This window comes from Balaenoptera ricei, chromosome 1, assembly GCF_028023285.1.
Source record: "Balaenoptera ricei isolate mBalRic1 chromosome 1, mBalRic1.hap2, whole genome shotgun sequence".
NCBI classification, from domain to species: Eukaryota; Metazoa; Chordata; class Mammalia; order Artiodactyla; family Balaenopteridae; genus Balaenoptera; species Balaenoptera ricei.
This window is the reverse complement of record NC_082639.1, coordinates 26,946,007-26,971,971: the sequence shown is the minus strand read 5'-3', so window position 1 is coordinate 26,971,971 and position 25,965 is coordinate 26,946,007. Positions and strand designations below refer to the sequence as shown.

Genomic DNA, 25,965 nt, shown 5'->3' with positions numbered 1-25,965 from the left:
GGTCTACAATAATCATTTGGAAATGCAATTGGTAACTTTATAATGCAGGGTGTCTCAGCTTCCACACAATTGGCATCGTGGCCTGGATGATCCTCTGTTGTGGGAACCTGCCCCATGCACTGCAGGATGTTTAGCGGTATCCCTGGCCTCAACCCACTAGATGCTAGATGCCAGCAACACACACACACACACACACACACACAACAACCAAAAAGTCTCCAGACTTTGCCAAATGTCCCCTGAGTGCAAAATCACCCCTGAATGAGAACCATTGCTCTAAAGGAGTGAAAACTTTGGAACCACTAAAGACCATTCTAAGTTTTGCTACTTGCAAGTTCAGTCCCAAAGAGTAGCAGAGAGAGGTTTCAGTCAGGGGTCTAGTAGGAGACAGGAGCATACTTATTGCATGGCTTTAACTGAAGAAGGTTTAGTGAAGGGTCCAATTACAGAGGTAAAGGTGAGATTAAAGGAACCCAGAGGGTTTCCTTTTAATGAGATTACCCAGAGAATGAACGACAGAGAGGCCTTTACCACATCAGGGAAAGGGCCAGGGGAGACAGGAGCAAGAGCTGGAGCCATTGAAGAGGGGCTGCCTGGCACAGCTGAGGAGCCTGACCTCTGCCAACCTACAGTGCAGAGGGGGGCGCAGGAATCTGTCACCAGTGCAGGAAGAGGGACCTGGAAATATCACCAGTGCAGAAGGAGGGGGCCTGGGAATCAGTAAGCAGTGCAGGAGAAGGGGGCCCAGGAATCTGTCACCAGTGCAGGAAGAGGGACCTGGAAATATCACCAGTGCAGAAGGAGGGGGCCTGGGAATCAGTAACCAGTGCAGGAGAAGGGGGCCCAGGAATCTGTCACCAGTGCAAGAGGAGGGGGCCTGGGAATCAGTAACCAGTGCAGGAGGAGGGGGCCCCAGGAATCTGTAACCAGATCTTGCCCTTCTCCCTCCCTCACATCTGCTGTGCCTCCCATCTGCCAACCCAATAGGAAACCAGCAACAAGAGGACAGTCTGCTCTATGCCCTGGGACACTGACCAGTTTGACCAGTGGGCCCCCTTGTTCTGTAGCCGTCCACAGGGGTCCGGCTCTGGGGGCACAGAGCTGGGGGGAGAAGTTTAAAGAATGGACCTGGGGAGTCATCAGCACGGGCTCAGCTTCACCCGCGCTCAGCTTTATGGCATTAGAGTCTCAAGGGAGGTAGGGCACTTCAGAGCCAGCAATTACCAACTCCTGATTATATCGATGGATGTTTTGTCCCAGAGAAACAAAAAATAAAATTAAAATAAATAAAATAAAATAAATCTCACTAACCTACAACACAGCACATTCCATTCCTGTCTCAATCCAATCAGAATTTAGGGCTGTTCATGGCCAGACACAATTTTAACCAATACCACATGGTATCAGAGGATCTGAGTTCTAGGCTTGCTTTGCCTGGAGCTGGCTGTCGGAAGGTGGGCAATTGTATTTCATTTAACAAGCGTGTCCCATGTGACACTACCACGTGACAGCACAGAAAGATGAACACAAGGAGGCCAGTCTCTGCTCTCAAGGAGAGCAGGTTCAAGAGAGGAACAGACATGAATCTACAACTTCTGTGCCACATGAGAAGAGCTATAGTTGAGGCCTGATGAAGGGTTCTAGGACTGGAGATAAAGAAGCACTTCGTTTTGCTGGACACACTTAAGGAGAGCCGAAAAAGGGCAGTGACTTCAGTGTGAGTCTCAAAAAGATGCCAGACAGACAATGGAAGGAAGCATTCCAGGTAGAGCTGAAGCAAGGTAGCGTGAAAGTGCTAAGTCTAAGGAACCACAAATATCTGTGTGTGTCTGGAGCACAGGTCAGCAAACTATAGCCTGCAGGCCAGACCTAGCGCTCTGTCTGTTTTCATATGGTTCTTGAGCTAAAAATAGGTTTTACATGTTTAAATAGTTGGAGGAAAAAAAATCAAAAGAAGAAGAATATTTCATAGCACATAAAAATTATATGAAATTCAAATTTCAGTGTCCATAAATAAAGGTTTCTTGGAACTCAGTTACACTCATTCATAGACAGATTGTCTACAACTGCTTCAATGCTACCAGAGTTGGGTAATTTGCAGCTGAGACGACGGGCCACAGCCTAGTATGTTTACTCACAGACCTTTTACAGAAAACATTTGCCGACCTAGAGCGAAGTCTGCAGTCCAAAGCAGTGAGGGGTAGCGGGCCATGAGGCCAGAAAGAGAGGTGGGGGTCTCGTCGTAAAAAGCTGCAGTAAAGCTGGGCTTGGTTCTGTGGTGATGAGAGGTGATCAGAAGTTTTAACAAGAGGGGAGGTGTGATCATGTTTTCATTCTAGAAAAATCTTTGTTCTAGAATGAAAATAGTGGGAGACAGTTAAGAGTTTTGGAGAATGAGAGGATGATGAGGATCCAGAGTTTAGGCAGAGGCAGTGGAGAGGGAGAGGGGGAAACAGACCAGAGGAGACCTTTCCATGGCAAACCACCCCGGACTCAGGACTCGTCAGATTTGGGAGTGAGGGGGGATGGGGAAAGGAGATGAACGAGTCAGGGGTGAATCTTAGGTTTCTAGCTTGAGTGAGTACTATTCACCAAGGTAGTCTCTGGCACAGGGAGATGGGGGATGGATTTTGCTTGAGACACATTGATTCTGGGGTAGTACTGGGATATCAGTGGTTGAGAGACTATCTAATAAGTACTTGGCTATTCTGTCCATCTGTAGCTCAGAGAAGAAGGGTCTGGTCTAGAGATAAAGACATAAAAATTTCAAGGCAAAGTAGAGGCTGAGGCCACCAATCCCCTCTTAGGGCACGAGTCCTCCCCAAGTGTGTAATATGGGCCCAAGAGAGTGGGCTTTTAAAGTGGGTTCCTTGGAGGCCAAGGGGCTCTCCCAGCAGCTGTTTTGCTAGCGGCTGAGCAGGTGGGATTTCCATCCCAGCTTCAACCGGAGAATTCTCTCTTTAACCTATTTGTAGCAGGCATTTACCTAAGCAGATTAAAATAGGTTCCTGTACCTGGCAACCCCAGGACTTGAGGTTCTATAAGGTTCCTTCCGGTTTTGGAAGGCCACTGAGGTTGTATAATCCATCCCTCTGTCTCCAGGCGAGGAATATTTCCAGTCCTTCTCAGAGTGTTAATTGCTTTCTTGGTTGTTTTGTTTTTATTTTTTTAAGCCTAAAGGGATGACAGTGAGAAGAGCCTTTTTTTAAATGCCCCCAGTGGCCAGTGATCACAAAGGCGGAGGGGCTTCCCTGGCAGGGAGGATAGCACCCCCCACTATTGCTTTCCTCGTCTGTAGAGGGAATAATATTAACCCCACAGGGCTACTAGAAATTAAAGGAGCTCCTGGTAAAATATCTGACACGTGGCAGTCACTCAAGAAACGGAAACTTGAAGCTTCCTACCCCATCAGTCACCTTGACCCCCTGTTTGTTATATGGGAAACACTTGTGCAGTGAGAGCGAGCTGCCTGCTCTGGCTCCTTCTCACACATGTTCCCTTTGCTGCCACTCTGACCTGATGATCATCCTCTAGTGTCCGTCCCTCCCTTCAGCCAGATCCTAGCCTGGCCCCGCTGTCCCTTCTCACTGCCTCTGTCCCTCCCTTCAGCCAGATCCCAGCCTGGCCCCGCTGTCCCTTCTCACTGCCTCTCTTGTCAAGTCAACCCTGGTGACCACGAGACTGAAAGATATTCTGCTTTCTAGAAGTCCTGTGCTGGGTCTCAATTGTCTGCCAAATAAACTTTTCCATTTGAGAACAATTTGCATTTACTGAGATGCTTGAGGCTTTTTACGGTAACAAGCTGAAGCTTCTGTTGTTCACATGAACATGTTGCATTCTTAATTGTGACTGATCCACAGTCCTGGGCCAGAGCAAAAGTGCCTCAGGCATCCCATGGCCCAAGCTCTGATTCATCTGTCCTATTCTTGTTGGCCCTCTGAGCTGCCAGACCCCTTACCAGCCTCATTTCCAGGGTTGGGCCTCTGGGGGCCTCAGCACAAGTCTCAGGGGCCCAGGGCCGGCTCCCTACAAAGCCAAGCTCCTGAATTCAATCAGGAGGGAGCCTGGACTTCCCTGGCGGTCCAGTGGTTAAGACTTCACCTTCCATTGCAGGCAGTGTGGGTTCGATTCCTGGTCAGGGAGCTAAGATCCCACATGCCTCACGGCCAAAAAACCAAAACGTAAAACAGAAGCAATATTGTAACAAATTCAATAAAAACTTTTAAAAAAACGGTACACATCAAAAAAAAAAAAAAAATCTTAAAAAAGAAAGAGTGGGCCTGAACTGAAAAGTGAGCGTGAACACATATGTGATGCCCCTCACCTCACCAGGCTTCAAGTGTTACCCCTTCCTTTTGCCAGAAATTAATTCAAAGCACATATTCTGTAACAGTGGGTCGTTCATCCACTCAGTCATCAAACTCTTACTGGGAACCTTCTATGTGCCTGGCTCTGTGTCAGTCCCGGGACACAGACATAGGAGCTCATGAGGCAAATGGCTAGAAGCAGACCTGCTGTTCCCGTGTAATGAGGGCTTCAGCCGAGGTCCGAATGAAGCCTGGAGAGGGCACTGACTACTCCCTGAGACGTAGACAGAGAGGCAGAGAGGAAGTAACCTCTGAGTGAGGCCTTCCAACAAGAGGTAGCCAAGCAGAAAAGAGGAGAAAGGATGTTCCAGGGAGAGAGGAAAGTGTTGCAAAGGTAACTGAAACCAATAACTGATGGCCGTAGTGATTCCCTTAAACATCCTTCTTCCGGACGTTTCCTCCAGCTGACTTCTGGGAAGCTGTTCGTGAAGACCGCTGCACAGCCCATTATTAATAGCAAAGCATGTCCCTATTCTTTCTCAAATTTCTTTCCCATTTAGGTTATTACAGAGTGTTGAGCAGAGTTCCCTGTGCTCTACAGCAGGGTTAGGGTTAGAGTTGTAACTGAATCACTGTGCTGTACACCTGAAACTAGCACAACATTGCTAATCGACTATATTCCAATATAAAATACAAATTTAAAAAAATAGCAAAGCACGGTCCTAGGAATTAGAACATGAGCCACCCCCGACGCTGCCGCCCATCTACCACGCCAGGGTCCTCCTCTCCTTTAGCAATTCCAGCAACACAGCGAGTTTTGCTGTGGTTAACCGAGAAACTGCACCAGCATCTCCCAGCAGAGCACTACTTACCACCTGAGTTGGGTTGATGATTCCTTTTGCCACCATATTTTAAAAATTGCCCAGCATGGTGCATAACCAGCTTCAGAGGAAGTTTGCAAAACTTTCTCAACTATCCGTTATCCTTCAACACCTGCATTTTTTTTTTAATTTTTTATTTATTTATTTATTTATTTTTGGCTGTGTTGGGTCTTCGTTTCTGTGGGAGGGCTTTCTCTAGTTGTGGCAAGTGGGGGCCACTCTTCATCGCGGTGCACGGGCCTCTCAGTATCGCGGCCTCTCTTGTTGCGGAGCACAGGCTCCAGACGCGCAGGCTCAGTAGTTGTGGCTCACGGGCCCAGCTGCTCTGCAGCATGTGGGATCTTCCCAGACCAGGGCTCGAACCCGTGTCCCCTGCATTGGCAGGCAGGTTCTCAACCACTGCGCCACGAGGGAAGCCCCAACACCTGCATTCTTAGCAATGGTCATCGCCAGAGTTTTGAGTGTTCTTTTAATGATTTCTGTACCAATTTTTTGCTCTTCATTTAGCTGGATCAGTGAATCCAAGCCTGGAACGCACTGAAGCAAGGCAGCCAGGTGACGCTTTTGTCAACAGCAGCTCTTGTAGCATTCAGAGCATCTGGGACTATTTCTTTTCATTCTCTTCCACGTCACTTGTCCTAGCAATCTTCAGCAGAGTTACTCCGTCTGAAGTTTTGCCAGATGTTCATTTAGTTTTTCTTTTTCATGGTCACTGACAGTAACATTCTAACTGCTCAGTGATTTCTTAACTATGTTTCTCAATTTCAGTATTGTCACCTTTTCCTTGCAAGAATGTGGCATCACCTTTGGTCACAATAACCTCTCCAATTTTTCCTAGGTCATGAAGCAAAACCTCTTAAAGATTGAGGGTCCAACTCACTTTTCCAAATACCACACCATCAGTAGCACCGGCCTTGTTGGGTTCATTCTGTGACACCAAAACCTGGAGCTTGGGCTCTTATAACCCAAAGGCCAATTTTCATCCTATTCCAATTGAGTGTACTGAGGGCATTTTCAACAATTATAACCAAAGACTTTCACTGGGCATTGGCAATTTCAAGAGTGGATACCAGAAACCATCAGTGTCCTGGAATCCCCATTTCTGAACTTTTGATGTATTATTCAAGCAGAGAGATATGTAATCATAGTCAAATTTTGTGCCTTCAGTTCCTAATTCATCATACAGTGTTTTCCTGTCCTCTATTGTAAGCACACCCTTTGAACCTTTGTGGTTGCATCAGAAATGATGTTGCTGATTTCTGTCTCCATTTTTAGAAATTGTGGCAAGTTGAGCAGTCTCTTCGGGGTTTAGCGCAGGTTTGGGCTGCTTCCTTAGTTCAGCAGTTATAGCGTCAACACGCAGCCTCACACCATTCCTGGTTTCCACCGGATTAGCGCCTTTGCTAATCTTCTTGAAGCCTTCCATGGCAATCAAGAGTGCCAGTGCAGTAGCAGTGGTGGCGCCACCCCAGCCTCTTCATTTGTGTTGGCGGCGTCCCGATCAAGTCTGGTGTGATAGTTTTATATTTATCCTTTAAGTCAGTTGACCTGGCAGCAGATACCTCACCTTTTGTTACTCTGAGGCATCTTCAGCTCTGTTCTGTAACCACTGTTCTTCCCACCGTTCTTCTCCGTAGTAAGGGCTTCCCCATCTGCTAGAAGGTCTGCAGCTTGAAGCATTAGGTCTTAGGCATCTGCACCGAATTTTATATCTGTGGCATGAATCTCAGTGAGATGAGGAGCCAGTGCGCCAGAACCTGGCTTTGTCCAGCAAAAGACAGTGAGTAATAAAAGCATTTCTGCAGGGCTGGTGACCAGGCAGCGAGGCAGGTCCTCAATGACAAGGGAAGGGCAGAGTGCAGGATGCACACCCAAGTTTGCGAAGTGGCAATCAGATTGCCATTTTTAAAAGATCACTGTCTGCAACATTTTTTAAGATGGGCCAGAGACAGTGAATCGGTGAACCAAAACCAAGCAAAAAAAAAAAAGGATGAGTTTAGGGCAGGAACGGCTTAGAACATTGAAAGAAGGAAACGCACTGGAGAAATTTTCTGAGGCTGAACTAACTGGATTTGGTGTGGATGTGGATGTGGGAGGACATGAAGGGATGGTCCAGACAGCAGGACAGCCAGGTGGTGGGGAAAGGCGAGGGATCAGGCTGAGAGCAGGGGCTCACTGTTGTGGAGGGAAGTCTGAATCCACTGGGATGAGAAGAAGCCGTAGGTTCCATGCACTTCTTGGTTCCCAGAGCCATGGAGGCAGGTTACGCCTCCCTCTCCTGTCTCCTCCACTAACAGGTCCTTGTCTCCCGCTAGCTCAGCCCAATAACTGATGCTGCAGACTAGAGAGGCATTTGTATCGCCAGATTCTTCCAGCTAAATGTGTACCGTGTGTTCCGCTAACCTTTACAACAGTGGGGAAATGTCTTGTAATTAACCAGAATATAAAGGATGAATGGAGCAGGCTGGCAGTCTCCTGTAGTCATTATCATTCAGAGGAGGTGAATGTAGCTACTAAGATTTCCGTCAACCAGTTAAAGCCAGCACTTTTCTCTTGGGAGACCTGACTTTGTTCACATACAGTACAAACACATGTATAAGTGTGAATTATATTTGTATGTAAAGGTTTGTAGCCATGCATACACAGGGGCGCAAATGTGTTCTTGTGGGTGCACTGGTTGTAGACACGGATGTGCATGCGTGCATGGATATGTGGCGTGCATATGTGCGCCGGGGGTGTGCATTCAAGTGTAGCCGGGACCCAGGAGCCAGCCCCAGGCTCCACATTTTCTCCACTGCATCAGTGGTTACAGAATCCTCTTTAGAGACCAGTGCTTCAGTGTAATACCATAGGTGCTACGCTAGTGGGCGCTCCGTGAATGAATGTTCAAACAAGAACAACTACACCTCAGAAATTCTCCAGGTCCTTGCTGTTTTGCCCTTGCTTTCTGCTTAGTTCTGTTAGCAGTGCGCTGTGGAGACCTAGAAAGAGAAGTGCCCTTGTTCTCTGACCCTTCACACCAGGTCTGCCCTGGTCTGTCCAGCTAGTTCTTCTACGAGCTCATTTCAAGGCTGATTTCCCATGGTGCTCCATCTTCCATGGTCACCCACCACGCACTTGGTCAGACTAAGACAAATTAGCTGTCTGTAATTCAGTGTGCGAGTGCTTCCCTGGGATTGCCAAACCACTGCGACCCCGGTACATGGAGGTGGTTTCTGGACACTAAGATCCCTGGCGATGTGGATATTGCCAAGTGGGTACCCCCCTAGCCAGGTGGCTTTCTGACCCATTCATCAGTTCTGGGGATGGCGTAGGCCAGCTGTAGGCTCCACCTCCCCAGAGCCTGGGCCAGCTGGGCCTGGACATACGTTTCTTGAGAGGTTGTGTTATTGGTGTGAGGAACCCCTGCCCACAGAGCTGTGGCCCCCGCATTTCCCAAGCTAACGTGGGGACCCACCAACAGCATGGGTGACGCAGCCTCTCAGACCTGGCTCAGAGGGGGAAACGGTCCCGAAGTTTGCATATAAGTTAAGGAGCCCCCTCTAGCTTTTCAGGTTCCTTCTCAACCAGTTCTTCTCACCACCTTAACAAACTCCATCCCGTGGTGAGTAGCAGGATGCAGAAGAGGAAGGACGGAATTAGTTCCTGCTGGGAGGCATCATGATGTCATCCAGTGACTATTAAGCACTGATGAGTCAGCTTAGACAGTCCTTCCTGGAGAGGACCGAGTAGACAGGATGGCCACAGACATTGGAACGGTTCCCTCTGGGGCCTGGAGATGGGGGAGGGGCAGGAGCCTCTTTCTCGATGCGACCTTGAGAAGAGAGGAAGAGGGCTTCCTCTTAACCACCCCCTCATATCCACCTGCATCTCACGGTCCCCCTTCAGCAGCTACAAGGAAAACCCAAGCAGTGTTTGCCCCTGGGAATGGCATCCTCGGGGCACTGACCCCCTTCCTCACTCCCTCCTCCAGCGGACACTAGAACCTGAACACGGGGCTTGGGAAGACTCTGACTCACCTCCTCCTCCTCCTTCGCCGGATGCCCTGAGCCATCTTCCCAGACCTGTCCTCAGATGGGCTGCACTGGGTCCTAGAGACCCCTCTCCTGATCCCTGCCCATTGGTGGGGCATCCGGGAGGAGAGCTGGAATTGTTCTCTCAGTGCTGGGACCATTCCTGTTCTCTTAGGGATGTTGAATCAGAGGACATTTTTTCCCCCTGCCTCACCGTTATTAGCTTGGCTTGAATAATGCATGTTTCCCTATGAATACCCTGTTTGATAATGGGCCCACGTTAGTGTTCATTGGAAATTTTCCTGCTGGATACACATGGAGAGTAATACACATTTATAAAAGGGATTTGAATGCACGTTGGGAAGTGGTGACTCCGTGGAAGTAACTGAATTTTGTCAGGCATTCAGCTTAGACAGCAGCTTGCTGGGGGACCAACCTTTGGGGAGCTTTTTGATACAGGCAGAGCAGGGATAGACAGGGGGTGGGGGAATACTCGGAGATGGTCCCCTTTGCACACCTGATCGCTGTAGGCTTTAGTTCTGGGGTTGACATGTTATCTCAAGTGCAGAGTGAATATCTGAGTTTCCAGGGGCTGAGCTGGGGAGGGGGCAGATGCTGAAGAAGGTTGACCATGCCCTTGGGATAACTTTGGGGACAGGTCACAAGAGAAGATGCTGAGGTCCCACCAAGAGCACAGCTGCCTCCTGGCTGTGTGACCTACAATAAATCACTTAAACCATTGTGAACCCCAATTTTATTATCGATCAAGTAGGTATAATAACTACTGGTCAAGGTTGTTGAACATATATAAGGACCAAATGAAATGATTATTGAGGACCCGCTATGAAGCAGGCACTGTTCTAGGCATTGAGGACATAGCAATGAACAAAACAGACAAAAATTTCTGTCTTCGTGGAGCTTACATTGCAACATAGGGTGACAAAAATCATTAAGAAAATTATATGTATGCTAGAAAGTTAGGGATAAAGTGGGTAGGGTTTAGGGAGAGCTGGGGTTGGAGGTATAGTTTTAAGTGGAGTGGTCAGAGAAGGCCTGCCGTAGGAAGTGGTGTTCTCACAAAGGCTTCAAGGAGAAAAGGGAGCAAGTCATGAAGATATCTGGGAAAGAGCCTTCTAGGGAACTGGCAGGCTGAAGCAGGCATGGCTGGTGTATTGTTGGAATTTCAGGGGGGCCCATGTGGCTGGAGAAGAGTGACTGAGGTCGAAGATGGGGTCAGAGAGATCGCGGAGAGGGCCAATTGGTCTGGGCAGGCCCTTTTAAAGACTTTGGCTTTTACTATAGGAGAGTTGGGTTGCCCCTGAAGAGTTTTGAGGAGAGATGTAATTTGGTCTGACTTGTATTTTAACAAGATCCTTCTGTATCTCGTGCTGAGAACAGATTAGATGAGGGCAAGTGTGGAAGATGGAAGGTCATGGCAACAAGGGGAGAAGTCTTCGAGATTTGGACCAGAGATGCGGATGTAGAAACTGCATTGGGGATAAATTTGGAAGGGTTTGCTGATAGATCGTGTGTGGGTGTGAGAGAAAGAAAAGAGTCAGTGATGCTGATTTAAGTAAAGAACTTGTAAGGCCCTCAGCCTGGGGCTTGGCACGTAGGAAGTGCTGGTCACAGTTGTTACCGCTGCTGGTACCAGTCAGAGTGGGGCTGAGCCCCCTGGCAGGGGGTTCTGGGGCTGGACAGATAAACCAAGCCATATAACCAGAGACAGGATGAAGCCCTTGGCAACCAGCAGAATGCTTTGGAGCATAGGGGTACTCAGACCCAAAGGAGGTTGATGGATTCAGAGGAATAGCCTTTGGAATTGTGGAGTTCTGGCTCTGGGGCCCTTTGTATGCTATTTGGCCAAGTCCTGATGAGCCAAATGGACTGGACTTAGTGTTGGAATCAAAACCCAGTTCAGTCCATCAGACCATCCGCCAGTGACCTCCCGGACTCAGCTGCCCCTGCTCACAGTAGGTCAGCGGGTGTGGGCTGGGCTCGGCTAGGATGACGGGCTCTGCTCCTCGTGTTCCCACCCTCCCAGGACCAGCCATGTCTTCTCCCAACGATGGCAGAGATTCAAGTGGGCAAGCCTAATCTGACAGGCACTTTTCAAGTCTTTGGACACGTCAAGGCCTCCATAATGACCAAACCCAAAGTCAAGGGGTGGAGGAAATATACTCCACCTCTTTAACAGGAAGGATTACAGTCACATTGCAACAGCTGTGGTTACAGCGAGGGTGACACCTTGGGGCCCTAATCCAATGTAACGCACCTGGCCAGGGCTGGTTCAGAAATTGGCCAGGACTGGATCAGGAGGAGAGCAGAGCTGCAGAGGGCGGGCTGCGGGGCTTCGCATGTGGACACTCGCTACCAGTTTGCGGGGAGATCACCCCGGAGAGCCAGCCTTGATAGCAGCTCCTTCTCCGTGTTTGAGACCCTGTTGCACTTGAACGCTACCCTTAGTATATCCCTGCCCAGAGGGGCTTCTGGCTTGGACCCACCATGGAATGTCCCAAGCTCAGAGAGGGATCATTCTGGAGGGACCCATCCCCAGTCCCATACGACAGCTAAGCCTGATTTTCCTTTCACCTCTTCTCTAGTCAAGAAGCAAATTGAGTTGAAGTCTCGAGGCGTGAAGCTGATGCCCAGCAAAGATAACAGCCAGAAGACGTCTGTGTGTAAGTGTCCGCCCCCGGCCAGGCCTCTCGCTCGAGGCCAGAACCGCAGGCGCTGTGACCGCGGGGAAGCCTGATGATGCTGCGCTGACGTCCCTTCAGCCCTGCTTCCCTCCGCGCGGGTCTGCGCGTGCGCACACGCTACCCTGGTGCCCAATGAGCAGCCCGGGGACCTGCCCTTTGTCTTTTCGTGTTCCTCCTCGCATTCCCCTCCTGCCTCTTCTTTCTCCCTCACTTCCCATTCTAACTGCAATCCAGGGAGTCATTCCTGCTACATTTCTTTCTTTATTTTTCCTTTTGAATCACTTCCACCTGCTAAGACAATCCTTTTTCTGGCTCGTCTAGGAGTCAGTAGACTCCAGCTGGGATTTTGGAGGCTTCAAGTCCCTGATTCCAGCTCCCAAGGCAAGATTGGGGGAAGGGGAGAGAGGGGAATGCCTAGAACCTTCCACCAGGGTCCATGGACCTGGCTGGGCAAAAGGTGGACTAGGGAGCGGGGGTCCTGCTTCTTGAGCTGATGGGGCAGTGCCGGGGGCTCCCTGCTTGGACATGGGGCAGATTCTGTCCATGGAAACGTGTTCCTGCCATTGATGTTTGAAAGATCAAAAGGAGGATGTCCAATGCTGGGGAGTGTCTGGAATGTCACTCCAGAAGCACCTGATCAGAGCCTGTGCTAAGGGGCTTTTGAGCTAGAGTATAGGAAGGCTTTCCCAAAGGTTCTGGGCCACTCCAGGAGGCTGGACTTGAAAGCGGAGCAGATTTTTCCAAGAAACTCTCTTTTTTTCATTCTGGAGGTGGCGGCAGGGAGCCTCCCTTGGTCCCCCAAACTCCTGGCCTTCTGGTCTACCTTCTGCCTCCCTTTGCCCTCTGCTTCTCACGTGCTTCTCTCTCTCCTTCCACTCGTCCTCCCTCTTTGCACTTTCCTCTCCTTCCTCCCCCCTCACCCTATCTGCTTCGCCCTCTTTTTCTCTCTGTCTCTGCTCCCTGCTGACCCTCTCCTTTCCTCGTTCACCTCCATGTGCTCCCTTCTCCTGAGGTGCTGGAAGTAATTGCTGGAGAGAGGCAGAGAGAGACCATGGGTGGGTCCAGAGCTCTGTTCTGTGGGTGGCAGGGAGCAGCGGGGGGAGAGGCAGTTTGGTCCCAAGGCCGTGACGAAACTGAGCCTGGCTGTGGGTTTTCTCTGGTCTTTCAAGTCCTCCAATTGGAGACAGGCACCACTCCTTGCCTCTGGGAACCATTGTCTGGTCACCCTGCCACAAGGGGGCTGGATGGCAGAGGGCAGCCAGAAGGCCCTGCTTCTGTGCTTGACTAGGGAGCCAATGGAAGGAGCAGAGGGTTAGGTCAGGAGTCTGCAGGGAAGGCTCGAGACATGGCCCGGGCCCTCACAGACTTTCTTTCTGCAGCCACAGGAAACCAGAGGAACCGAGGCAGGCACGATTCAACTTCAGAGTTTGCCCTGGGGCCACAGGCAAACTTTAAGGAAACTGCTCTGATTTGGGAGAGCATGTTTTTATCCCAGTTGTATCCTTAGGTAACTGTGTTATCCCAGGCCCTAACACCTCAGTTTCCCCATCTGTAGAATGGGGATGCAAAACCTTATCCTCCCTTTCTGCTTTGGATCTGAGTTGGGGCTTCTTGACCTAGGACTTCAGGAGGTCCATGAACTCGCTAGAAAATCACATGTGTTGTTGTGGGTGCATTTTGGGGTGGAAGGGAAGGGTCTGTGGTTTTCTTTAGTTCTCAGAGGTACCAAAAACTCCCTCAGAAAGATAAAGAAACCCTATTTTAATAAAAAAATTCAAAACCTCTTTGAAAAAATATACATTTCTCTACAACAAGGTACTGGTCTCCTTTCTGAGATTCCTTCAGGGAGGAATGGGTGTGTGACTCAAGCTGCCTCGGAGGCAGGTCACCAAATGTCTGCAGGGGTCTGGCCCATTGTGTTCTGCCCAGATTCCCTGTGGACAGATGTCCTGAACTTCAGGGGAGGAGTGGGCCACACTTACATCTCCTGGATCCTACTTACTGCCTTTACCAGTCTGTGGGCACCATGGGCCCCCGGCCATTGGTTCTGTTCACCCATGTGTCTGTGGCTCCCTTCACTTTGGGTAGAAGGCATTGTCTTTCTGAGTGTGTTGCAACTTCTTCCTCACCATAGGGACCGGGGCAAGGATCACCTTCCGGTCTCTTCGCTCTGCAGCCAAGAGCAAATTCATGCTACAAGCACAAGCGGCTGGTCTTGAATAGGCAGGGGAGGCTGGAACTCAGGAAAGAAAGGGGAAAAGCTTTTTGCCTCTGTAAGTCCGACAGTAAACTGTTCACTGGGATTTGAGTTTGCTTGTTTCCGGGGAGCCTTGAAGGCTCATACGGGGATGCTGTCACCTGTTCGGTCCTCCCAGGAAGAGAGGGCACTGGGGGGGGGTATGAGCTGCTCACCGCTGGGCTTGCAACTTCCTGGATGGCGCCTGAGCCTCATTTCGGACTGGCTGATTAAAGGGGATGCAGCAAGGTTTGCCATACACGTCAGGGGCTGCGGTTCAGTGGGTGGGCTTCGCCATGGCCTCGGCTCTCCCGTCCAGCCACATCCTCATCGGTCAGCCTTCCTCTGTGCTACGCTGAGCAGTGTCAGCTCTGAACAAGAGGGCGAGAGAAGGAGGCAAGAATCTGCTGGGCATTCTTAACACGCTGCAAGGTGGTGTGTGGTTCCCATGTGGTGGTAAGCAGGGCCTTTGGATGGGGGTGGTCGGTGCACAGGGTTGAGTAGGCAGAGCCTAAAGAAGGTGGGCGCTTAGCTCAGAAACCCTCAGTAGGGATGGATCACGATGAGGCTGGCTTGACAACAGATGGACCCGCACGTACAGCTCAGGGGTCCTCTCTCCCTCCTGCCCCTGGGGATCCTGGAAGCCCCAGTTTTCTCTTTCCTCCCCGCTGCTCACAAAACACCAAGGCCCCAGGAGGCAGGGGCTTGCTCTGCTTTTGGAGATGGCGCTTCCGTCTTATTAGCCGAGCCTGAAGGGTCCTGGACTGGGGGAATGTTGACGTAGCTTAGTTGAGGATGTGAAAGTTTCAGAAGTAGAGGTTTGGCAAGGAAGGGGCTGGGAGTAGGGGACGAGCGTCCAGTGGGAGCGACTGGCTTGAGCCTGGCACTGTGGAATGTTGGAGAAAAGGAGGCTGCCCAAGAGGCCTTGTACTCGTCACCACACAACCAAGAGGGTAACCGGTCTCTGGCTTGAGCACTCAGTCTGTCCAAATGCCCAGGTTCCCTTTGCCAGCCACACCCGGGGCTCCCTGGAGATTTGGGCAGGTTTCTAACAGTAGAAATGAGCTTCAAACTCAGGTCTGAAATGAGACTAAATGAGTCAAAAATGGGATTCCCCACTGCTGCACTTCCATCAACTCACTTGCATCCTCACAGGTCGCTGGGCCAGGAAGTCCCCTGCCCCCTCTCCCCATGCCCTACTCTTCCACAAGCCCTGATGACTCTTTCTTTGCCACGTGCATTCCCATCACTTCATGTCTGTCCCCACTACCAGGCTCTTGTTGTCCTTTACCTGAATGAACACAAAACTTTCTAACTCATTTCACAGTAACTGGCCTCCCTCTGAGCAATCCAGATCTTACAGTGCCCTTCCCCACTCAGGACTCTTCCCATCGTCTTTAGGATCAGACTCGAGCCCCTTCAAAGTCTGACCTCTGAAACCTCACCTTCACTCCTCCATGTCACTCATACCCTCCCTCCTGTTCTGGCACACCGAACAACTTACAGTTCTGTTTCCATGTCTCCACCTTGCTCCCCGGGCCCATCTGTCTGCCTGAAATGCCATTTCTCTGTTATCATGTATCTAAATCCTACTATCTCAGTAGCTCCATGTCAAATGCTGCCTCCTCCAGGCAGCCTTCCATGCTTCTCTCAGCAATATGAGATGGGTCCTCTCTCTGAACCTCCCTGTAGCTGTGTCTTTCATCACCTCCCCGTTGTGGTTCTGTAGTTTCTTTCCATAGTTCATGTAACTCCTTGAGGACAGTGGAGTGGTCATATCTTATACCTGACATTGGCACTTCCCACTGTATCCAAATAGGGTCTTGTATACAGTAGGTGTTCAATTAATGCTTGTTATGTACCATGTGCAGGAATGAGTGGGTGAGTGAGTGAGTGATGGAGCACGTTGCTCATATTGTGGGACATTGACTGGGTGAGAGGGAAATGGGCCAACTCAGGGAACGTTGCTCCAGACGTCCCGTCATCCCTCGTCTAGAGGTGGTTGTCGGGATTGTGGGGTTGGTGAGGGCTTGAGTGGAACTCTGGCTCCTGGTCATTGCCAAGGCCAGGACTCCAGAGGTGCGAGGGAGTTCTAGCCTCACAGCATCTCAAGAACAATGAACTGCAGGGGCCGGAGGGTTTCCACCTTCTCCATTGGAGACAGGAGAAAACTGACTTTGTGTGTATCCGCCGTCCTTTGACCAAGCTTCTCCTTTAACCTAGAGTACCGTGCATGTGGCTTTTAAAAACAGGACTCTGGTGTTGGCGAACGTGAGGGCATCACAGCACCTGCCAGAGCTACCGCAGGGGCTACCTCGGTGCCCTCGGCCAGCGGCACGGGGGGGGGAATGCTCTGGTTACCGCTTACTCTGCATTGAGAACTGTCCAGTGGGAAGAGGTTTCTCAGCAGAAATATCCGTGGTTGAGCTCAAGTCCCTGCTTTGAACTTCAGACTGCAGCTTTCTCTTACATTCTTTACCGTTTCTGACCACACATCCACCTTTTATTTAACTTTCTTTGAGTCATTTCTCCATTGGGGGCTGAGGTTGGGGGGCTCATCTCATCTAGAGCCGCCATCAGCAGATTGGAAGGGTGGGGAGGTCACCGGGGGCTGTGGACTGTCCACCTCTGGCCGCTGGTGCGGGATAAGGGAACGGGATGGCTGTCGGCTTGGGGTGCCTCTGAGCCCACACGCTCTTGATGAATTTCACTTGGACTTCGCTCCCAAAGGAATTTGTCAAAAGCAGCTCCCCATCTGCACACTCGGGAAACCCGAGCCCAGTAGACCCCAGCAACCCCACAGGCCCCAGCAGAGCAGGGCCTCTTTCTGTCTCTGCGTCCACCTCCCACCCTGCGACACTGCCCCGACTGGTTTCTTCCTGTGATTATCCATCTCTGTATGTGCTGTTTTTTGCCTTGTAGTAACTCAGGTTGGTGTGTCCCAAGGGCATAATATGTGTCCAGACCCTGGCATACCTGAAAGGGGCAAAAGACTAGGCTCAGATTTCAGGTAAGATCTGTTTGGGAATGTTCTTATTGCAAGAAGGGTGGGATGGCCTGGTTGGGGGGAAGACAGGGACTGGCCTTCCTGGAGGTAGAGTGGAGAGGACCGTGTGGATACAGGATCACTTCCTGGAGAAGAGCTTTGGCCTTGAACATTCTCTCTTGGTCCAGTCCTGGGACTAGTACCCACACCTTAAGGGGGAAGGGAGGGCTGTAGACTGCCAGTGTCACCCAGCAGACCTATACCCAGGGTACAAAGGGCTGCCATCGTCAGGAATGACATGCCAGCAGGCAGCTCACACCTCCGATAGTCTAGGACACCCTGGGGCCCCGAGACAGTGCATTTTGTAAAGTTTCTAACTATCGAGGCATCTTCTCATAATCCTCCACTTTCATGAAAGTTTATGGGTATCATCCACCCACTCTTAGCTGTCCTAATTGTCCTAATACTTATCTCAGAAGATTGCTCTTTCACTCACAAAGTCACCTTTTAACTCGATCCTAAAACCATTAAACAGTCCAGAAAAGAAGATGAAGAGCAGGTGTTCCTTCCAATGGAGATTTTAAGTGATAAACGGTGGAGCGGAGATGAAGGGCCAGAGGAGAAATAAAGTTCGGCATGGTGCTTCTTTGTGGACCTAGGAAGGACTCAGGGGGGACCTGGCAGGCCCAGGGGTGGAGCTCACAGATACTCCTTGTCTCCCAGGTTAGGATCCAGCGTCCAGTTCACCTGCAACGAGGGCTATGACCTGCAAGGGTCCAAGCGGATCACCTGTATGAAAGTCAGCGACATGTTTGCAGCCTGGAGTGACCACAGGCCGGTCTGCCGAGGTGAGGGTGCCCCTGGAAAGGGATGCCGGCCAGCAAGCTGGGCTGGGCGTGGAGGACGGAGCCCAGCTCCTGAAGCCTGAGTCCAGGCTCTCATCCAGACTGGCTCACCTCACTCTCACTGCTCCCCACACCTCAGATGCTGCACCCATTTACTAATGAACCCAACACATTTATTTAGCACCTCCTCTGTAGGCCTATAGAGGAGCAGGAGATAACAGAGATAACAGATAACAGAGATGGGAAAGAGAGGCACGGTCCCTGCCCTGCCTGCACCTGACAGTCTAGTCAGGGAGTCACACATGAGCAGGTTTCTGGCCCACCGCACCAAGATATCACAGCTGCACCTAGATGGGAAGGGAAGTCACTTTGTATCATGTCACCTTGAATCCTTCCATTATAGCACACAGACATCCCAAACCCTCCATCTCAGTGACCTTGTGTCTTTCCACATACTCAGCAAAAAACAGACCTGTCACTTCTGAAAGAATGCTCTGAGCTATGCAGGAGTAACAGGGACCATGACCTCAAAAGGCCTCTCTGTGGGATTCCTCTAACCTCACACCTGGACATCTTATTCTCGGGGGCCCTGCCATCCCAGGTTTCACAAGAACCAAGGCTGGGCTGGCCAAGTCCCCATCCCCCAAATAATCTTAAAATACGAGACCTGAGTGTATTTTTCCTTTGGGACAGGACAGCAGCTGCTTCTATGGTAGAGAAGCCCCTGGCCTCATCTCGCAGGGCACCACTAGACAGCTTTTCATGTCCTACACTGCACTCATCTCTCTTTTTCCATTGTTTGCACACATGACCAGGACTCAAGAGTTCTTGGTACAAGAGTAAGGAATCACTCTAGAGTTTGTAAACAAAGACAGCAATTGCCCTTTTGAGTGACCCTTTGGAAGAGAAAGTGTGCTGCACACTAAAGTTACATTCCAGATCCTTCCAGTTTAAGAAGATTCTTTGCCTCTCTCCAGGCACATGCATCAAGATGAAATTCATGCAGAGTAAGATGGGTCCAGGATAAAGAACGTAGATCACTGCTGCACTGAGGAAGGGGCAAGTTGGAGCTGAGACCCACTCCCTTTTTTTACTGTGTTGATAAGCGCTCTGGAAGAGGGTCATGAAAATCTCTCTCAAATAAGCCTTAGATTAATTCATTCTCACTCAACTTTGAGGTGGCCACTGTTCACAATTAATAATGTGCTTTGCATCCCCACTGATTTTAGTTATATTATTTCAAAGATTCCACTTAGCTAATATTTTTCTAAAAAATCAAACAAAAGAAGAATTCTTGGGTATTACTCTCAGCTTTGCCACCAGCTGGCCATGGGTAATTGGGCAAAGCCCCTATCTTCCCCGGGCTTATTTTCTTACTGGTAAATGTAGATCATGGCTGCTACCCTACCCATCTTGTGTTAATGTGAGGGTCAAATGGAGTTGTAGATATGGAAACACTTTATGAATTGGGAAGTGCTGGGCAAGAAAGCAAACATCCTTGTGCTAGAATATAAGCTCTATAGGGCAAGGACGTCTGTTTTGTTCACTGCCTTGAATAGGGCCAGGCACATAGTAGGTGCTCAATAGCATGTGTTGAATGGATGATTTAATTCATGAATAACTGAATAGCACAACACTCCATTTCCGGGGAACCGAGACACCAGCTGAGTAGACAGGCATAAAATTATCAAGTCTGAGGATCAAGGCACCCTTTGCCTGTCTGTCATTTCAAAATTCCTTTTGAGGAGCCAGAACAAGGATGCCTTCAGGAGGTGGTGGGATCTGATCTCTCCCCAAGACCTTTTCATTGGAGGCAGGTTGTTCTCTTAGTAATGGTGGTTGTTTACATGAATAAGCCCAGGGTGGGGAAGGGCTGGTGTTTCAGAAGAAAGTTCACAGTCAAGTAATGTGCTCATCTTTTTCTCCAGACACGTTGTGTGCCCCAGTCAAGTCCCTCCAATGATTTTGACCCACTGGACTCTGCATTCTCTGCCACGCTATTGACTAAGCATCGGGCCGAGCTTTTTCACATCCATTTTCATCCCATACTCTGCCCCTGGGAAGTGGGGGGGAAATCACGGAAAACAGAGCCAGACAGAATTGGGTACAAATCCAACCATCACCACTTTTTAGCTGGGTGTCCTTAGGCCTGTCTTTTCACCTCTGTGAATCTCTTTTCTTTCGATAAAAGGCAGTGATTATAGAACATTGCTTTATGACATTACTGCGAGAACTGGAGGAGACAGTGGACATGAAAGGCCTCATTTAGAAATGACCCCAGCGTATCTGTGAGGCTCGTGTGCAGCGTGTTTAGTTTAAACTGCTGAGCCCTGTCGGGATATAGCTTCCCCACGCCTCAGAGCGCACCCTCAGCCTCTAGTGGCCCCAGATCTTTTAGAAGCCTGTTTCCTCACTGTCCTGTCCAATCCTGTTGCAATCACACACCTTGGAAGGCCCACAGACTTTGATCTAGAGACCAACTCTACCTCCTGCTGGCTTGCTGGCCCTGGGCGGCTTCCTTCCTCTTTTTTAGCCACAGGGCCCTCATTTGTGAACTGGGAAAACAAAACCTCCAGTGCCTAGTGATTGCCAAATTGAAACAAGCCATTTTATAGAAAGTGACCAGTACTAGCTGTGGTTGAGAGGGGGCTCTAGGGCAGGTTCACCTCCCTGCCACTCTCTCCCTCTTTTTCCCTCTCCCAAGGTCATTGTGAGGGAGGAAGAGAAAAGCAAAGGTTGCTGGGTTTGGACTTGGCTGATCTGTCCTGGACTTCCCCGAAGGCCAAGGGCTGAGTTAGATATTAAATTCAAGGGGGGTTCTTTAATTTTGGCAGTTTTGAAAGTTTTCCTTTTAAAATCTCTTATTTTTAATTAGTCAGAATTACTATTCTAATTGTGATTTTTTTAACAGAGAGTTTAAAGGAAGCCCACTTTAAAAATAGAAAGGGACAAAACTCTTTGAATTCCACGATAGCTCCACTAATAAGCAAGTTACCAAAAGATCACAGTCTGAAAAGGATTCACCGCCACACACAGTGGTATTATTTTTCCTCTAATGCATTTAAAATATGATTTGATTTTAAACATTCATTTTCCACACAATTAATTCTACCAAAACATGGGACCCGGCAAATGATAGGTTTTCAACAAATGTTTGAGGACAACCTGAATGAATCAGTGATTGAAATGCATGAACAATTGGGGACCGTGCCCTCATTTTGGAATTTGAAATTCGATATTCACAGGCCTTTTTTTTTCTTCCCTTCCCACCAGAAGAAATAAGCTTCTCATTTAACTACTAGAAAATTTTGATCATCCAAAGGAATTGAGGACAGCATGAAACATTGTTATCCTGTTATACTAATTCTATTCAGGCCCAGATACAGGCAGTATAATATAGGGCTTGTCAAACTTATTTCACATAGGGAGCCCAATATTTTTTAAAAAGCTTTTGCAGAGGCCCCATAAATAAAATAGATACCGTGGAACTTCTCTCAATGAAGTAGGGGCAGGGGATTTGGAGTTGCCCCCTTCTCACCACTTCCAGCAGCCGCGAAGCCACCTCCAGGGAACCCCTGAGGTTCTGGGGAGCACGGTTTGTAAACCACTGATGGAGTGAAGAGGACCAAATTGACAACCAGGAGATCTGGTTTCTTGTGACCACAATTGGTGTTGACAGAGGATAGGGATGGAGTACCAGCCCCAGATGAAATACAGTTACTGAGTCACAGAGTAGATCATCAACAGAAAGTCATACATTATTTTTCTTCCTAGAGTAAGAGCTTTTTTGGTAAATAGAACACCAGACTCAGGACTCAGAGACCTAAGTTCAAGTTCCAGCCTTGCTAGTAACATACCATATGGCACAGGGTAAATTACTGAAATGCTCTGAATCTTCTCGCTCATTCTCCTGAGGTGGGAGTGAAATGTGGGAAATATTGCACAAAAAAGTTTAATTTAATGCCGTGAAAATTACAGGTGGCTGTCTTCCGTCTTGGGTCAGCTTCCTGGGCCTCCCCCTTAAACACTAATGTTGTTCAGAGTTTTGTCTTCATGTCCCTCCCCTCCTCTTTTCTCCACCCCCTCACCCTTACCCCCATCCCTCCCCCATGCTACCCCCGCCTTCCTCTCCTCTCCTCTGTAGTTATTCTCCCCTGGGTGATGTGCTGACTTCACTAGAATACATGCCCCATTGCTCCCTGAGCCCCTTACCTATACGTATGTACTAATGGTAAAGCTCCCATTTATTAAGCTATTTGTATAAAGCAGTACAGTAAACATTTTTCTTAATTTCTTTACAAGGAAAGAGGCAACATCCATGTTCTATGTTCAGCTCAAGCTTGGAGTGGTCCGCCAACTTGCCCAAAGGCCCAAAGCTAATCTTTTGAACTGGGACTCCACCGCAGTCCAAAGGCTCTATCCTATTTCTACTTGAAAATTGCACCTGGACACCAATTTGGAGTAAATACACACTAGATGGAACCACATAGAACAACCTCTCCTCCCCCCTGCCCCCACTTTTTGGTAACATTTATTTTGATCTAATTGTGAACTCACAGAAAATTGGCAGAAACTGTGCAAAGTATTATATGTTCTTTGCCCAGATTTAAACAACTACTTTTAGGGAGTTAATGGACAAGATAGATCAGTCAGAGAGGTAGGAGAAGAACCAGAGGCATCATGGAAGCCAATGAATGTGAGTTGCACAGAGAGAGAAGGGTCAGCAGGGTCAGACACTTTAGAGAGGTCGAGTACAACAAAGACCAGAAAGCAGCCCCTGGGGTTAAGTGGCTTAACTAAGTGGTGGATGTTTGAAATTGCCCCTGTAAGGAGCTGTCAAGGAAACGGAACAAAGACAAGAGAGAGGACTGACTTGGGCCAAAGCTTCCATTACAGTGGCAAACCACAAGTCTGTGGTGGTGCCATGGTTCTCCTGGCAGCCCCCGGGCACCCAGGATTAGGAATAGAGATGGTTAATCAAAGGTAGATAGGAGAGTGTTACAGGAGCTGCTGGTGAGGGTCTTGAGGTCCAGACTAGGTAGTGAGAGAAGAGGGGTCAGGAGAGGATGGAGAGATGGGGAGAAATGAGGGAGCCATGAGTCTGGAGAGGCCTAGGATTTAGGACAGCAGGTGGTGCATCGAGACCAAGGTCACTCTGCTGGATGCGTAGGCAGCAGGGAAAGGAACGGGGTGATGGAGTTTAAGATCTCACAGATGGGATGGACTCTCCTGGGTCCCAGAACAACAGGCCCTGGGTGTGGCCATGGACGTGGTTGACCTTGGGCAGGGGCACCTGATCTCAGGAGGAGGCGCTGACCTCTGAAAGGCGAAGGAGCCATCCCTCTGTTGGAACCGAAAGGAAGAAGATGAGCACATAAGCAGACGGGATTGCAGACTTGGGGGGTGAGAGAGAGGGCACGCCTGCCAAATGTCCGCTGTTCCACCCACAAAGACTGAAGCAAGGTCATCACCTTAGAGTAAGGGGAGGCAAGGGGAAAGGTGAGAGGTCCGAGGGACGTGCAGGAGGCATGAAAGGTTCTTTGAGCAGAGTGGGAGGGTGAGCTTAATAGGGCTAAATGGCAGAGTTGCTGGACAATATCCAGGACTTTTTGAGGTGGGTGATCATGAATTTATAGTGACACCAATCTTCCTACTCATGTAATTTTCTCCAGCAAAGCTCTACTGCATGGGGGCAGGGCTAGAGAATGTAGGTGGAGAAGTTCATCCACAATGGATGTCTTTTGGGCAATCATTTAAAGGAAAAAGGAGCAAGGGACTTAGGTGAATTTGCAAGAAAATGATCATAATGGTGGACCATGGGATCTAAGTTGGGTAAGGGTGGAGGAGAAGACAGGGAGCTGATGGTGGAGAGAAAGTTGTTGTCAGTGGAGTGAGATACAGATGAAGGTCAAAGAAGACTTCCTCCAGGGGGTTAGCAATTGTTCGTGGAACAAAACGCTGGAGGGGAGGAGAAAGCTCTCCACTGCGGAGTGCTGCGGACCCAGGAGGGGGAGATGGGCTTCCCTCACGGCAGGAGTTGGAGCAGGCAATTCTGAAAGACGTTGCAGCTACACGTCAGGGTTTGTTTGCCTTAGAATTGGTGGTCAGGAGGTGGTTCTAGAGAGAGAACTATGGAAAGGAAAGGATGAGGAGGGAGGTCAGTAGTAGGAGAAGTGAGGGAAGCCAGCATGGAGCAGGATGGGAATAAGATTTGGGGAGAAGATACGGGCTTCCCTGGTGGCGCAGTGGTTGAGAATCTGCCTGCCAATGCAGGGGACACGGGTTCTAGCCCTGGTCTGGGAAGATCCCACATGCCGCGGAGCAACTAGGCCCACGAGCCACGATTACTGAGCCTGCGCGTCTGGAGCCTGTGCTCCGCAACAAGAGAGGCCGCGATAGTGAGAGGCCCGCGCACCGCGATGAAGAGTGGCCCCCGCTTGCCGCAACTAGAGAAAGCCCTCACAGAGAAACGAAGACCCAACACAGCCATAAATAAATAAATAAATAAATAAATAAAAATTAAAAAAAAAAAAAGATTTGGGGAGAAGATAGAAGACCAGAGGCACTTGCACCTGGAGCAGTTCCCTTTCTGGTACCAAGTTGTTTTGATGCCAGAACTGGCTGTGGGTCTAAACGATGTCTCCCTAAAGTCCCCTGGAATAGTGCCCCTGTTATATGGTGTAGTGATGTTCAGAGGAAGAATGGGACTTTGCAGCAGAGCTTGGGCATGGAAGGTCCTGGAGAAGTCTCCTGAAAGTTATCCAGCAAGGCATTTGATGGGAAAAGGCAAATAGAGAAACACAAATATGTGTTTATTCATTTATTCAGTCCCTGTCTGAGCATCAACCGTCTCGCCAGCCCTTGTGGGCCACAGCGATGATCTAACCATCTGTTGGTGGGATCGCAGCCAGCCGCTGAGAAGTCTGTCTGTCTGCAGACCCCCTGACCTCACCCAGACAGCAGAGGAGAAAAGGAGCCGATGCTCCCTTCTGAACCTATTTTTAGGTGCTCCATGCTAACTAGCTGCAGATTGTAATATTTTCATTAAACCCCTCTAACCCCTTAAAGTGGTAAATGCCTTTTTGCCCTGTTCTCTCTAATTTACCTTCAGCACATTTCAACAAACTGCAAAGACCATCTAATTTTTGGAAACAAGTGCAGGATAAATTAAGTCTGAAGCTGAGGGCTTTTGGCAGCAAAACCTGAGTCTCCAGAATAGGTGTAAGGTAGTGCTGGTAGAGATTTGTCAGAATTCCCTGCAGGCCTAGCATTCTGAATCCACAGGTCCTCTTTGCAAAGGTGGGCTGGGATCAGGGTTTTGGTTTTGATTATCTTATTCTAACTTGTCTAGTGATGTTGTCAGTCTCAAGTGTGGTCATGGGAAAAAAATCCTGTAAAGAAACTTCAGGAAAGGTAGAATAAAGATCCCTGGCCTTGAGAAATCTTGGGGATAGTGAGATGGAATGAACATAATATCAGAGTCTGACAGTCCCAGCTCCCCTTTGTTAAATACTGACGATGTCGCGGATCCTTGGTGAGCCTTCATATCTAAAATCTCATAGAATTTCATCCTCACCGTGCCTCATTGGGGCAATATCACTAGTCCCATTTTACAGATGAAGTAGAATCAGAGAGGTTTTCTAACTTACCAGACTTAAATAAACAGCAAGTAGACTTAAAACCCAGAATGCCAAGCTGGTAAACCCCACGGCATGCTCTCTCCTCCCCATGCGGTGCTGCCTTCAGGCCCAGTTGTATCAAGTGGAATCAGTGATTGTCCGTGTTTCTCAGCCCAGAATTACAGGAGCAATCAGATGCACGGGAGGGGAGTGGGGGAGAGGGTTCCCCTAGGGCTTTGTTCAAACTTGACTCAACATTTGAGGTCAGGATGAGAAGATCCTTCAGGTGCAGGACTGGGGAGAGCCACCGAAAGGAACTTCCTCGCTGGAGGGGATGAGCCGTAGGAGCAATTCTGACCCCGGGTCTCTTGCGCGT

General features: G+C 49.4%; 1 protein-coding gene and 1 pseudogene across 1 annotated transcript in view; one reads left to right on the top strand and one right to left on the bottom strand.

Moving 5' to 3' along the window:
* Positions 1-25,965, top strand: part of CSMD2 (CUB and Sushi multiple domains 2) — a 658,022-nt gene that overhangs the window by 312,681 nt on the left and 319,376 nt on the right. Inside the window, exons 7-9 of the mRNA XM_059896727.1 lie at positions 11,805-11,882; positions 17,062-17,149; positions 17,849-17,973. Coding sequence (XP_059752710.1) covers positions 11,805-11,882; positions 17,062-17,149; positions 17,849-17,973 — 291 coding nt within the window. The remainder of the gene's footprint in view (positions 1-11,804; positions 11,883-17,061; positions 17,150-17,848; positions 17,974-25,965) is intronic.
* LOC132377421 (60 kDa heat shock protein, mitochondrial-like) lies at positions 5,072-6,985 on the bottom strand (annotated as a pseudogene).